This window comes from Hibiscus syriacus, unplaced genomic scaffold (genome assembly GCF_006381635.1).
Source record: "Hibiscus syriacus cultivar Baekdansim isolate YM2019G1 unplaced genomic scaffold, ASM638163v2 tig00111498_pilon, whole genome shotgun sequence".
Taxonomy (NCBI): Eukaryota; Viridiplantae; Streptophyta; class Magnoliopsida; order Malvales; family Malvaceae; genus Hibiscus; species Hibiscus syriacus.
In genome coordinates this window covers 213,152-228,097 of record NW_024063104.1, presented here as the reverse complement: position 1 = coordinate 228,097, position 14,946 = coordinate 213,152, and the positions used below count along the sequence as shown (strand labels likewise).

Genomic DNA, 14,946 nt, shown 5'->3' with positions numbered 1-14,946 from the left:
AATGGAGGAAGCAAATAGAATTACCTTCCCAAAAAAAAAAACGAAAGCCGATCATTGATGATCTGATCGGTTTAACCAACCAAAGTTAGTTTCAGTCAAACAAAAGCCTTAGTAACAATTGGACGACAATAAAAAGTCGTAGCAAATTCTGTAGCAACTTGTACCAAAAAGACAAGTAATCGTAATTCCTTCTAGACAATGAAATATGTTAACATGAGGAGGAACATATTTACTAGTTATATCATCTGCAATCACCTGAATCTTGAGGTATTCTACGAACCAATCATAGAATTTATTGAGATAGGTAAATCAAGAGGACACCCCCTTGAGAACCGTATATGAGAATTTCATCTCGTACAGCTCAAACAAAGACGAGATGTCGTTTTGCAACGATCCATCAAAGAGAAGTTCTCTAGCTGTTTCCTTTTCACATAAGAAACCTCAGCCTGAGAATAGAAGAAGCAGTTGTAGATGTTGGAATTCGAATCCTAGACCTAATAGATGCCTACTTTTAAAAGGGATTGCATGAAGCTCAAGATGCTTCTCTCTATTCTATTCAAATCACAGAAGAACATAATCTTCACTATAGGCAAATATTTATGCCCTGTAACAAGAAATCAGGTGCTAACAATAGCATTCATAAGCATAGTCTTAGCCAACGGGCTCTAGGTTTCCTTGTTCTTCTACAACAAATCATATGATTGGCAAGCAATGTTCGTGTACAATTACGAAACTTTTGCTCTTTGATTGTCAAGTAAAGCAAGAAATATGAAATGAAACAGCAAAAGCACCAAACAAACCGAGCCTTAATCTTTGAAACAATAAAACTACATTTCCTATTTCATCGGTGTGGTGGGCAAAACTCTCATGTTTCGTTGTGCCACGACGTTAACAAGGCCCTCGGTTCAGCAATTCTGGCTAATTTTCACAAGGCATGGAAGAACAAAGTAAACAAAGAAAAGGATGCAACTGTACAAGAATTGATATTGTCAGGTTGTTGGAGAAGGATCATTATGAAACTCAGCACATAAACTCGATACAACCAACGACTAATCACGAATCAGCAACACCAAGGATCCTTCTAAAATCAATAATCATGGATTCAAGTCATTACTAGAATTGATTGACATCTACCAATATTAGATTTCAGCATACAAAATCAATCCAAATGCATATATAACAGCATAAAAAGAGCTAACATAGTAAATACTTAGCCATACATTCACAACTATGAAAGGAAAAGATTTTTTATCAAATACTTAAATTTCGAACTTGGATCTCGAATTTAAAGGTTTCAATTTCAAATCTTTGAATAGATAATAACTATCCAAATTGTGTAATCCAACAATCAATTAGTTCCAATAAGTATGAAAATTTATTCTAGTTTCTGATGATACTATTCCATCACCCATAAAGCAATAACATTTAGTGTTAAAAAATCACCAAGTTAAACCCTCAATTATGCCCAAAATACACTAACCATCTGATTTCTTCTGCAAATCCTTGGAACCTTCCTGAGACCCCAAATCCATCTCCTCCTTCTCTTTCTCCAATTCAATAATAGCCTGTTCCTCAGCCTTCCTCTCGGCTCGTAAAATCGGCTCGTAGTAATCGGCGTGAGCATCCATACACTTCTTCAAGGCTGCAGTTGCTTCAAAACATTTTTCCACAATGTCTTCCTTGTTCTCTTCAGCTTCTCGGATGCAATTCTCCCACCCGACAAAGCTCTCTTTGCATCCTCCTGCTTTCATGAACAAGCAAAACCCGCACTCCCCTTCTTCATCTTCTTCTCCTCCTTCAGCTCCTACTTCCGATTCTTCGTTTTGTGGTTGCTTGGGTTCTGGGTCGTTAGGGGTTTTCGGGTCAGGGGATTGTTTCGGATCTGGATCTTGAGAGGACATTGTGCTTTGGGGGGATTTGAGTGAGTTGGAATCGGTGAGTCAGAGGGCGGGTCAAGGTTTATTTTGGTGTTGGCTTTCCCTATTTAAAACCTCCTAAACCCCCCCCCCCCGCGTTAAAATTTATTTTTTTCCTTCAATTTTTAATTGCTTGGTTTAATATATTATATGGTATCTGAATTTGTAACCTTTTACAAATGTGGTACCTATATTTTTGGTAAAACAATTCTATACTTGAATTTGTCATTTTTATAAAAGTAGTATCACTTTTTTTAAATAATTAAATAACGTTATTTATCAAATATTATACATTTGATAAAACATTATATATATATATATATATATATATTCAAGTATAACCATCAATATCTGATCTATTGATCGACTAATCCAGATCAGGTATTATAGAGGCAAGGGCGATCATCTCAACCCAATTTGCTCCAATAGACCATCTGGTTGTTGGTATAAACCATTATATATTTTATACCTATATTTATCAAACATTTTGTTAAATTATAAAAAAGAATTGATATGAATTATGGAATGTATATTATATTCTTAAATATTTGCCATTCATTTAATTAATACTTGTATAAAATTTAAAATATTTGATATAAAATGGTTAAAAAGAAATAAAAATACTACCTTTATACAAGTAACGAATTTAATTTCTAAATACATAATATTTGATAAGCTTTAATATCAAAAGTATATTAAATTCCTTTCCCTATCGACTTATTTTGGCAAAATAATTTCATATATAATTTTTTTTTTCATAAACGCATCTTTAATTTTGTTGTGTCAAAATAGATTTAAAGTTCTAAAATTTGAAGTGTATATCTCTTAATTATAGGATATTACTTTTTAAGTCCCCTAATTATTAAAATTTGTAAAATGGTTACTCGACTATTTATTATGTTCCAAACTTGTCATTTTTTTATTGAAAAATTGATAGTAGTTTGAGATAAACATTATCCTACTGATTGAGATATGATAATTCTTTGTGATTCTAGAATCATATTATAACATATTTCAGTTGGCAAATTAACAAGCAACTCAAATTATCATCATTTTTCTTAACGAAAAAAGACACAGTTTGAAGCATAATAAATAGTCATATGATCATTTTCTAATTTTTTATAATCTAAAAATCATTTTATAATTTTTAATAATCAAAATACTCAATAAAACGATGGTTTATAATCAGAAACTGAAGACCATTTATGTATTACCCTATATAAAATTTAACATCTCTTATAAACAAGACATGTAATATCAGTAAAAATGCGCTTTTGATTGAAAAATTCCATTATCGCTGCATTAATATCTGAAATCCCCTATATACCGAGTTAAATAATTGGACCCTTTCAATATTTGATCTCAATTTCGTCCTATTCAAAATGAATATCAAATACGAATATATGAAATGAATTCAACATAAATATATTCATATTTTCTTTAAAAAAAGTTTATATATTTGAAAAATTATACTCAAATCCATAACCGAATATGTCAAACCAGTAATCAGAAATAACCATACTAGAGAAAATCCCATAGGTCTTCATTTGGGAGTTTTAGATGACAATGTGTATTATAATACAAGTTCAGAGACTTCTTCCAACAGGATTATGATTTTTAACAGCTATCAAACTCTTTCAAACATCATTCGTCCAACTTTCCATATGAATTCGGCATTCAGTAGCTAACATTGCATAAATTGCTATTTTATGAGCGCAAATGATTCCGCCGGTCGTCATGCACCGCTTGCATATAAACGGGTCCATTCCTTTGCTGCAAAGGGTCACAGAAATCAGGAACAGTTGATCAGTGAATCAATATCATCGTCGATTTTAGTAGAATTAGGCGACCCCGACGACCTAAGATTGCAACTATAGATTTTACCTGTCTCAACGGCTTCAACCTCATTTGTTTTCCAGTGCTTTGCAATATTTTCAGAGAGCGGATCGTCGGGGTTTGGAGCACTCAAAAGTGCTTGGATGCTGAAGTAATGATACTATGTCAGTTTAGTATCCTAACACTTAAGTTAATGACATAAACAGAACCATTTCTAATGTAGTAATATATTTGCGTTGCTGATAAGTCTTCCTGGGGGTAGAGGGGAAACTACAAGAATACGCCTTACGCAGTGTAGGAAAGAAATATTCGATTTCGATTTTACTTATAATACCTAATTTTCCAAAAGAAAAAATTGGCAATATGAAAATATGTAATAAAAAATTTTCAGCAGGGTTGATGCATTCAAGATCATGTAACCTACATTGGTTTACAACGATAGAAATACATACTAGGGAGACTTAAAATACCTCAAAAGTACAGTTCGGATCTGGAGAGCAGGACTCCATTTGTCTTTGAGAATATCAAGGCATATTCTCCCAAGCTGCAAGAATGTTTTAATCCTTAGAGCCAAAAAGTTAAATCTTTATCACCATAAAATAAGGACAAAAGAAGGAACAGGTGCCAACCTTATCAATGTTAGGATGATATATCTTTGTAAGAAATCGAACCTGTTACACCAAAATCGGTTAAGGTGGGCAAAAATACAAAATATATCGAAAAGGATGTCATCAATGGACTTCAGAAAGCTTCCGAGAATAGAAAACAATAAATTGATTATGATTTCCAACCACTGTTAGTTGGCAAATCTATTAATATACTACACTTGTGATTCACTAGTACAAGAGAACCAAATGGTAAGTTGCAAACTTAAGGATATAAATGAAGTGCCTACCATAGTACCATATATAAATAAATATAGATAAAAAGATATTGTGAGAGGAAGAGAGAGCATTCAAAAGCATTTTTACCATGTATCAACAAAGAATAAAGCAGGTTTACTACAACACCGATCAACAAACAATTCAACATATGAAGATAAGAGCAAGACTTAACAACCCAAGGGAATCACCAAGTAAAAAAAACAGATTTCTCTATAATGCAAGCTACAACATTCTGAATCATATTGCGATCCGTATACGCAACAATTTTTTCGGATGAAACCAAGCAAAACCGTACATCCAAGGATTAGCAATCAACCTTACAAGCAACAGATGCAGTGCAGATATGGAAAATCATGCTAGTTTTTTAAGAATGACTCAAACTCGAGTACCTTGGGAGCAGCCATGGGATATTCTTCGGGCAAAAATAATTCCAACTTGAAAACCCCTCCTAAAATCTCAAACAAGAAAAGTTGTCAAATCCTAACACAAGTGCAAAATTAATTACATAATGCAAAAAAAAAGGGGGGGGTGGGGGATATTAAAAACATTTAACCAGACCAAGCATCAATATGAGACTGGAAAAATGCTAATTTGACCTAAGTCTCAAGACGGAAAACTCACCATTTTCCCCTTTAGAAGATTGGAAAACCAACCAAAAAAACAAAAGTAAAACGAACACTTGACAACCATTTTATCAAATGCTTTCCAAATTCAACCATATAGAAACCATTTTAATGACAGATAGTCAGGCATTGGTGCCCCTCTTTATGGTTTAAATCAACTGTAAAATATTACAATTCAAAAGCAAAAATATTTCCAACCAATTAGAAGGAAAAATCAATTACCTTCATATGGAGACTGTGTAGGACCAAGGATCATCACATTGAAATATCGCATATTATCCTCAGAAGGAGAAGCACTAATTCCCGGAGCTATCATAATGAAAAAGAAATTAAGAAAAACCTATCTTATTAAAAAAAAAAAGAAATTTAACATACTAATCAAAAGTCAAGAATTTCGGTAAAAGATTAAAAAAAAAGACGACAAAGAAAAAGCAAAGTAATTACCAGGTTCACTGAGGAGACGCTGTGTTTCCTGTTTAGATCAAAGATGAAGAAACCCAAATCAAAAGTACGAAAAATAAACAAAATTCTCACACACACGAAAGGAAAATCCTTTCTTCAATCTCAGAAAACGATCTTGAAATCATTAGCAAAGGACTTTAATACATCAACACCCATTAAAAACTCCAGTTACAAAACCTAACGCTAGAAGCGCAAAATAACAATAATAATAAAGTAAAAGAACAAAGATTTTCTTGAGGGTTCTCGGGAAACAAACAAATCGGAGAAAACAAGGAGGACCAAAGAAAGATCGAAAGAGTAACCTTGATGATTCTTCGAGGGAGATTACTATTGGCCATTGGCAAGCTTCAATGGATGAATCAAAAGGGAAAGGGAAAAAGTAAATAGGGTTTTGAGGATCGGGAAATAGAGAGAGAGAAATAGATAGTAAAAGCAGAGGAACGGAGAAAGATTTTCTTAACTTGCTCTATGTAATGCATTATTACGAGGGTTAGATTTAAGGGTAAACTACCTAAATGATCACTAAAATATGAGTAAAAGTTTATTTTTCTATTAAACTTTTAAAAGTAATAAACTGGTCACTATATTATCGAAAAATAACAAAACAATATGTCGTTAAACGTCTTTGTCTTTGACACGAAAATGTTACTTAGCACGTTTGAGATGCTGAGTTATTATTATTAAGTTTGTTTTTTTTTTATAATTCGAGAGTATATTTATTTCACAGTACTTTATCCATCGGTATATATTATTTCACAGAAATAATATGAGACAAATTAAAACAGTAACGTCTTGATAAAGAAACGTTGAAGACATTGTGAACACGCTCAAACTCTAATAATACCTCAAACTAATAAACAATTGGTTTTACATATCACAGAATCTGATAAGGTCCAATAAATAATCCCTAAATTTAAGTTTAATTATGATACTAATTAATGAAGAAACTAATTTGAAAAATAAAATCTATACGTATAAACGACATGGAAACAATATTGATGTCAGATGATATAGTGAAAAGAGTTCACAAAATATTTTTTTTTAGATTTTGGGATATATGAGATATTATGTATTTATACTCTTAATAATATCTGTATTTGTAATAGATTATTGTTTCTCTCATTCGAAGATGTAAGTAAAATCAAATTACATCGATTTTCATCTAATGTGCAGATTTTATTTCATATTAATTTTGTTTTGTTTATTTTTTTATATTTTTAAATTTTTAACAAATGATATATAAATTATGGTTCGACTTGTAAATCTTCGAAAGAATTTATTTTTACTTGGTGAAAATGCTTCAAAGGATATTTGACGTGATATTATTTTTATACAATATATGTTATTTTAATTTTAAATAAAAAGTATTAACTAAAAATATTTTATTTTTATTTATCTAAAGTGATTATAAAATAATTTATGCTTTAAATATTTTCAACCATTTGACAATGAACGCTCAATTATCTATATTGTAATCCTTGGTGCTCGAACTCAAGACCTCTGAAAATAAAAAATATTCCTTCAACCACTTAAATTAATTCGTGTAAAAATCTTCTATTTAATATAATTAAAATTGCTATTTTATATGTTTCTGTTTTATCATTTAAAATTCAAGAGTAATAATTTTTTCTTGACAAAGAAGATATAATATAATTATTTTAATTTTATACAAAAATATTAAAATAAATAATTTTTATTTAATATAACTAAAATTATTATTTCTGTATATTTATTTTTTAAATCTTAAAAATTTATTAATAATATATGTTTTGAGGAGAAAGATACATTATAAGTTATTTTAGTTTTATAAAAATATTAAAATAAACATTTTCTCTTGAGGAGAAAGATGCATTATAAGTAAATAATTAACCTCATTCCATATTTTAATAAGGTTAAAATGTCACGTCAACAAATTTGAATTTCATTTACATCTCCTTATATATACATACATACATGGTGTAGACTACTCTTAAGAGATAAAAACCAAAACCTGAAAACCAAGAAAATAATGCAGTGTCTTCCTTCGAACATGGTATTCAACTCTACTGACGTCGAGATACTTTCGATCTATCTCCCCATGTTCATCACCAACAATGATGATGTCATCGCCGGATTAGGTCAATTCGGCTATCTGTTCAAGGTCGGTAATGTTTACTCATGCAAGCCGGGGGTTTTCTTCTTAAATGACGGATCAAAATTACTCGGAAGAAACGACCAACGGTTCGTGTTTACGCGTCGAGAGATGATTGCATAGAGGAATTTTAACGGGAAAAGACCTCGGAAAGATGTGCATGGATCGGAAGGAGATGGTTTCTGGAGATCTTCTACCGATGAAAAACCTGTTCGGGATGATCACAGTCGAGTGCTAGGGTTTTTTAACGTGCTGAATTTTTATGAGTATCTGGGTAGGAACATGACTATAAGAATAAGAGTAGAACCGATGGGTTTAGAAAAACGGATTGGATCATGTACGAGTATCGATTGAATCGAGATGTGTTTGAAGAATGGGTTATTTGTAAGATTAGAAGAACTGGCCGAAAATGTGGCTCTCCTGCGATAATGACGGAGCTGACTTGGTGCGAGAAATAGAGAACATGATATCGTTTTCAGACGAGGACTAAATATTGAATAGAGTTGGGAATCACAGTCTTTCTCGCTTCGTGAAGTTAAGATAGACACTTAGAAATTAAGGATAGTAAAGAGAGCACAAAAGTATAATTCTCCAATTTGGAGATTCTTCCACTATACAAAAGAATACTGGGATTACAAGAATGTGTTCAAAAAATTTTACTCACACTTGGTGGGTCATTCAAGCTTGAGGATAAAAACTTCTAAAGTCATCTCTATTATCTCTCAAAGAGGCTCTCTAACTCTCTTAGTATTTTTGGATTTCTTGGATAGTTAGGAATTAATGAAGTCTCTCACCCCTATTTATACTACTCTACCACTACAATGAATGGGGGAGATTACTTACATCCAAGGGTGAGGGTGGAGATTAATTATCTAGAATGATTAATTATCTAGAATGCTCCACACACTCTAAGAAACTCTACACTCTTCCACTCCCTTCCATATTCTTCCATACTCTTCCATAAGGTTCCATACATCTCCAGAATATTCCAGAGGATTCCACACTCTTCCACAACTTTCTAGAGAGTTCTACACTTCTCTAGAGTTCTCTGGAATGTTCTAAAAAATTTTACACTTCTCTAGAAAGCTCTAGAATTTTCTAGAACGTCTCCAATTAAGGAGAGATCCAACAAATAGTGATTGTAACAGATTATTTTCTTCTATTTTGATATATGCAATGAAATTGATTCATGGAAAATGTAACTTGTAACAGGAACTATTTGTTCTTCGCCGATTGTGGTTTTTCTCTCATGTTGTCGTTGCCGTTGCCGTTGTAGTTTATGGAACCGTTTCTTCTTCAGACCATGCTGCTATCGATTTATTGCTTTACCTGTTGTATGCTTCATCTACAACACCACTAATGACGATTATGAAGAGTTTTGAGTTAGAGAAGAAGAATTGTTTTTTTTTTCTAGATAAATTGATTTTATTAAATATATAATAAGCGACTAAATCCGAACTATGTGTTTCGTTAAAAAACTTTCTAATCCTAATCGAAGATAAAGAGTACGCACAAAGATCCAACTCATCCAAAAGAAAAAATACTCGATTTTCAATCAAACAACAATCAAAACCTCTAACTTAATTAACACAGATTGAACAAATTGAATTTCTAGCTTAAAATTTCCAACACCACCACGTCTAAGAAAAAAACTGACCATAGAAAAATGCTAAAGCAAGACTCGATTTTGATCGAAGAACTCCCATACAACCAGCAGATCCCTCTTTGGTATCCCCTCCTCAATAAAACTCGAGTGCTCGACTAATAAGGAAGACAATCACGAAACCGTATTGTACTCAAGCAGACCGCCACCAAAAAGACAATGTGATGAGTGAATACACAACAAGCTTTTTCACAAGAATGGAGCCAAGATCGATCACATGCACAATAAGTTGATCCAAAAAAAAAAAAAATAGATTGCAAAGAATCCAAGCTCGAACACCAGCAGACTTATACAAAATATACCCCAATAGATTGCAAAATGAAGCCATGTACGATCACCAGCAGACATGATCATCCCAAACAGGTTTTTCAATTAAGTATTTAATGTTTAATTATAAATATAATATTTTTATTAAATTTGAACAAGAATGATAAACATGATATTAAAATTTATTTTTCATTTCAGTAAAAATTTTAAAGATTTAAACAGAGACATTAGTGATTCGAATCTTGGCTTTTGTGAATATTAGTGATTCGAATCTTATTTTAATTTCATAACTTTAGAAATGTATATAATTTAGAAGTTTAAAGAAATGTATATAATTTATAACAAGAATGCTATAAAACCACCTATGAGAAAATAACTATATAATTTAGAAATAAATCTTAAGAGTGAAAATTACTTAAATTAAATAACAACTAAAACAACCAACAACAAGTTAATCTAGTGGAATGAGATACTAGATTTCTTAAGCAATATTAGTGATTGGAATCTTGGCGTTTGTGAATAGAATAAACACCAAGAAAACATGATACAACACAACACAACATGAAACAAGACAAATGTAAAATAGCAATAGGAAAAGGCTCCCCTATCTCCAAGCAATGAACTTTTCTGCTCTGTTCACGCATTCTTTTGCAAAACATCAGCGAAAGAGTTCGAATTTTTGTAAATCTTTGTTGAACTCTCTCAATAACCCTAACGAACCACCATTGTTTCTCAGTTGTGAATACAATGTATACCATGCTCAGTCCCACCACTAACTCACATCCATATCCAATCAATATAGAAAATTTCCAATTCAATTCATCATCTTCATCATCTCTATTGAAATTGTTTGGAGTTCCCTCATCATTATCACACCTTGTTGATAATGGCAATCCACATAAACCCAAGTTTCCTAGGTAGGATTCATCAGTGAAAGTATCAAATTGTTTGCCTTGAGGAATGAGTCCCATAAGATTATTATGAGAAACGTTTAACACTGCCAAGAATCCAAGTATCAAATTGTTTGAACCGCAGATTCACTTTTTTTTCTTTTAAAAAAAAATTAAACCAAATGACGTCGTTTGTTCAATGAGCCAAGTCAAATTCAAGTATTGCTGAGCTCGACTCGAACTCAAAAACTTTAAAAGTAAGCTCAACTCAACTAAAAAACTCACGAGTTAAAAATTATCAAGTTCAACTCGAACTCGAAATATAATATTAAAACTTGAACTCGAAAAGGCTCGAACTCAAAAAATTTAAAAGTTCAATTGAAGCCTAAAATTTGAGCTCAATTGAAGCGAAAGAATAGTTCGCTCTGTACTCACCAAAAGGCTCCATTATTTTGAATGTCAAATTACCTCTATTATTTATAGAAGTAATTTGGGATGTTCTTCTATGTTTCTTAGCCATGTGAGATTGTTTTGTTCTCATATTTTTACTCTTTAAACTTTTGGGATGCTCTTCTATGTTTCTTAGTCACGTGAGATTGTTTATTTTAAAAAAAAATTAAACCAAATGACATCATTTGTTATGATTTTTTTAAGCCCCAATTTTATTTTTTTGATTATAGTTATATAATTATATTTATTATTTAATATGTTTTACCTTAAATATTATGTTGTAGTTGATTTGAATCATTTTGTTTCACTTGATTTTATGGTTTTTAATTTATATATGTTATGACTTGTGATATTTTTATACCTTTTAATATTGTAAACTTACAAAAAGTATTACATATATATTAATATTCCTTTGAATATTATGTAAAATTAAAAAAAAATTATTTTATATAAAATCCGGTTCAACCGCGGTTGAATCTAGTTGAACCTGTGAACCAGTACCTTCACCGGTTCAATGTCCGGTCTGATTTTAAAAACATTGAATCACCTAATGATGACGGGATAGAACCTGTTAAACAGTTATGGGAGAAGTTTAGGACAATAAATGAACGAAACTCACCAATTATTTTGGAAATTTCTCCGAAGAATCGATTGTCCGAAAAATCAATTACCATCCAAATGGTTAATAGTGAGTGAACCTCCATTTCCAACCCTTTTGTTGCAAAAGATAAACCATCCACATAATACATCGTTCCATCGGTCGTTCTATCTATCATGTACTCCATTTCCAACCCTTCTCTAATGGCATGCAAATTTTCAAAGAATTTGGTGGGTAAGTAGCCACTGAAATTATTGTGAGAAAGATCAATGACACGCAAACGAGTGAAGGAAACTGCAACATCAGAGTCATCCACTTGACCATAGAATCTGTTCGATCTCAAGATAAGAATTTGTAAATGATTCAAATTTCGTAACCATTTCGGGAAAGCGTTGGTTAAATCGTTGTTTCCGACGTCGAAAAGTCTTAAATCTTTGCAATGACTCAAAGATCGTGGCAGTGACCCTTCTATTTGGTTGTTACTGATGCGAAAACCTCTCATCGTGCAGCCTTTAGCAAAACTTTGTGGTTGTTTACCATGAAAGTTATTGTTCCTTTTTTTGAAAGAGGGTACTTTGTATTAAGAGATGCAAAGTACACCACCTCAAGGTCCACATTAAAAAACCTCCCTAATCCTAAATGGAGGAAAAAGAGTGAACCAAGAGGTGGAAGAGATCCAATACAAGGATAGCACTTGCAACAAAAATGCAAACCCCAAACCACAACAAACTCACACAAACACCCATACAATCCATTCCATTGAGCATAAAGAGACTAAGAACAGAATGGACAACAACAACTGAATTTAAGCGAACACAACAGCAATAGGGAGTGACCGAACAACAGCAAGAACCAGGTTCACCAAACCTGCTAAACACTACAGAACACCATGACTCCATCGATCCTCAACCCAGCACGCAAAATACAGCCTAAACTTCCTTTACTAGCTCCTATGAGACTAGTCCTTCCAACCTTGACGCTCATACGCTATTGAATCTTCTTTCGGCAAAAGTCAGAACAATTGAAGTAAACTAGGAGCAATCCACCCGAAACTAACTTCTCAACCGACAAGACTTTAGCCTCCTAGAACAGAACCTTAGACCTCACGCAACCCCTAATGGCAGAATCTCTTCTGTTCCTACAGAAACAACAGCCCACCTTTTCTTCAAATCTGAATCTGAAAGAGGTCTACCAGATAATTCAGAGGAGAGAAGATCAGATTTCGCCAACTTGAATCGCTTCAACGCTCGATCTGTTCTTTTCTTCTCAGCTTTCGTTAGGACTTTATCCTGAATATTCAATAAGGAGCCAAATTTAATCTTCTTCATTTTTTTCTTCGTGAACAACTCTTGTTCTCTTGGGTGAGCAGAATTAACCCTTACAGGAGACTTAGACAAAGGCCCCACAACCGTTTTCCTGAATGAACATAACTCTGCACTGGGAAACTCCAAAAGCCTTTGAATGTTAGATAAAGATTGTGTCTTCCGAAGATCAACTTCTTTGATTAAAGCACAGCGTCCAATACTTTCAACAATAACCTTGTTCTTAATCCTATCAGTAGGCGTAAATGGAGCATCTGACGCATAATCATCGAGAGAAGCACCCAAATCCGTTACAAGACCCACGTGCGCCATACTAATATCCTCCAAAGCAATAGAATTGCCGCTCCTCTGACACATTTCAACATGTGCAACCTTGTTCTTAGCCCCATCCGTAGGACCCACGTATGTCATACTATAATCCTCCAAAGCATTAAAATCCTCTAGCGGTTTACCATCGAAAACAACACACAATTCCACTAAAGGACTCACTTGCGCCAAACTAACTTCCTCCACAGCATTGGTAGTGCCATTCTTCGGACAAATTGCAACATGCGCCGCTGCCCCATTATGTGCTGCCTGGGAATCTGTTTCATCTGCCCATGCTGTTGGGGAAAACGGGTTATTTCTCACACGAACTTAGTTTTAAAATTGACCTAAAATGTCAAGATTAAAACCACCAAAGGTTGCACAGCGGATAAACCTGTCAAACTATTGAATATTGAAACACAATGAAAAAGAACCGAATAAAAAAACAATAAAGGAGAGAACACACCAAATTTACGAGGTTCGACGAGAATATCGTCTACTCCTCGGGCAACACACCGGATGATAACTTCACTATATCACCAATATTACAAAAAATGGAATTCTTTGGAATTCCCAAAGTAGGAGAATGAAGAATACAAGAGGAAGAGAGAACTTGTTTTTGGGATTATTTCTAATGGAAATACTTAGGCCTATTTATAGTTGAGTTTCAAGAACAATATGTTCAAAGTTTGGCCACCTACCAAAGAATTTTCCAATGTGTACAAGTTAGCCACCAAATATGAAATTCACATGTTCAAAGTTTGGCCACCAACCAATATGAAATTTCCAATAAGTTGGCCACCAACCAAGATGAAATTTCCAACTTGTCAACTTAATTTCTAGACAAATCTAACAAATCTCCACCTGGCTTGAAATTACCAAGCCTACTCAACTTCTTCAACTCCCCAAATTTGTAGTGCCTCTAATTGCGCTCACAAGCGCTACACACCCGAAGGTGTTCATACTTTCAGGATGTTAATCAAGTTCAAACAATGATTGAACTTGATTACTGTTACCACCTTGGTCATCATATCTGCAGGATTTTCTGATATCGCAATTTTCTGAAGTAGAATCTTTCCTTCTTCAAAGATCTCCCGCACAAAGTGATACCTCACGTCGATATGCTTAGTCCTTGAATGGTAGACTTGATTTTTCGCTAAGTGAATAGCGCTCTGACTGTCACAATAGAGACTAATGTGACTTTGAACAACTCCCAAGTCTTCCATCAACCCGTTAAGCCAAATTGCTTCCTTTACAGCCTCTGAAACTGTCATGTATTCTGCCTCTATAGTAGACAAGGCCACCGTAGATTGCAATGTAGACTTCCAACTTACTGGGCTTTAGCAAGAGTAAACAAATACCCAGTAGTTGATCGATGCTTATCCAAATCACCAGCATAATCGGAATCAACATATCCAACCACATATTGACCAAGTGCTTCATCCTGTTCAAAAACTAAACCAACATCCACGGTTTGTTAGAGATACCGTAGAATCCATTTCACAGCTTGCCAATGTCCTTCTCCAGGATCATGCATGTACCTGCTCACAACTCCAACTGCTTGTGAAATGTCAGGACGAGTACACACCATTGCATAC

At 33.4% G+C, this 14,946-nt stretch overlaps 3 protein-coding genes across 3 annotated transcripts; all 3 read right to left on the bottom strand.

Annotated features, from left to right (window-relative positions):
- Positions 1 to 1,264: 1,264 nt before the first annotated feature.
- On the bottom strand, positions 1,265 to 1,972 carry LOC120163851. Its single transcript, XM_039173672.1, has one exon. It carries the CDS (start codon positions 1,899 to 1,901, stop codon positions 1,476 to 1,478), a length of 426 nt encoding a protein of 141 aa, XP_039029603.1. The 5' UTR covers positions 1,902 to 1,972; the 3' UTR covers positions 1,265 to 1,475.
- A 1,538-nt stretch (positions 1,973 to 3,510) lies between these two features.
- LOC120163817 (ubiquitin-conjugating enzyme E2 36-like) lies at positions 3,511 to 6,110 on the bottom strand. The gene is made up of 8 exons (XM_039173641.1): positions 6,024 to 6,110; positions 5,704 to 5,731; positions 5,482 to 5,568; positions 5,026 to 5,084; positions 4,382 to 4,423; positions 4,223 to 4,296; positions 3,801 to 3,898; positions 3,511 to 3,689 (listed from the first exon to the last, which is right to left on the bottom strand). The coding sequence occupies exons 1-8, from the start codon at positions 6,057 to 6,059 to the stop codon at positions 3,652 to 3,654; spliced, it is 462 nt and encodes a 153-aa protein (XP_039029572.1). The 5' UTR covers positions 6,060 to 6,110; the 3' UTR covers positions 3,511 to 3,651.
- Positions 6,111 to 11,669: 5,559 nt separating this feature from the next.
- LOC120163845 (receptor-like protein 43) lies at positions 11,670 to 12,222 on the bottom strand. Its single transcript, XM_039173666.1, has 2 exons — positions 11,794 to 12,222; positions 11,670 to 11,690 (listed from the first exon to the last, which is right to left on the bottom strand). Exons 1-2 carry the CDS (start codon positions 12,220 to 12,222, stop codon positions 11,670 to 11,672), a joined length of 450 nt encoding a protein of 149 aa, XP_039029597.1.
- Between the last annotated feature and the right edge of the window lie 2,724 nt (positions 12,223 to 14,946).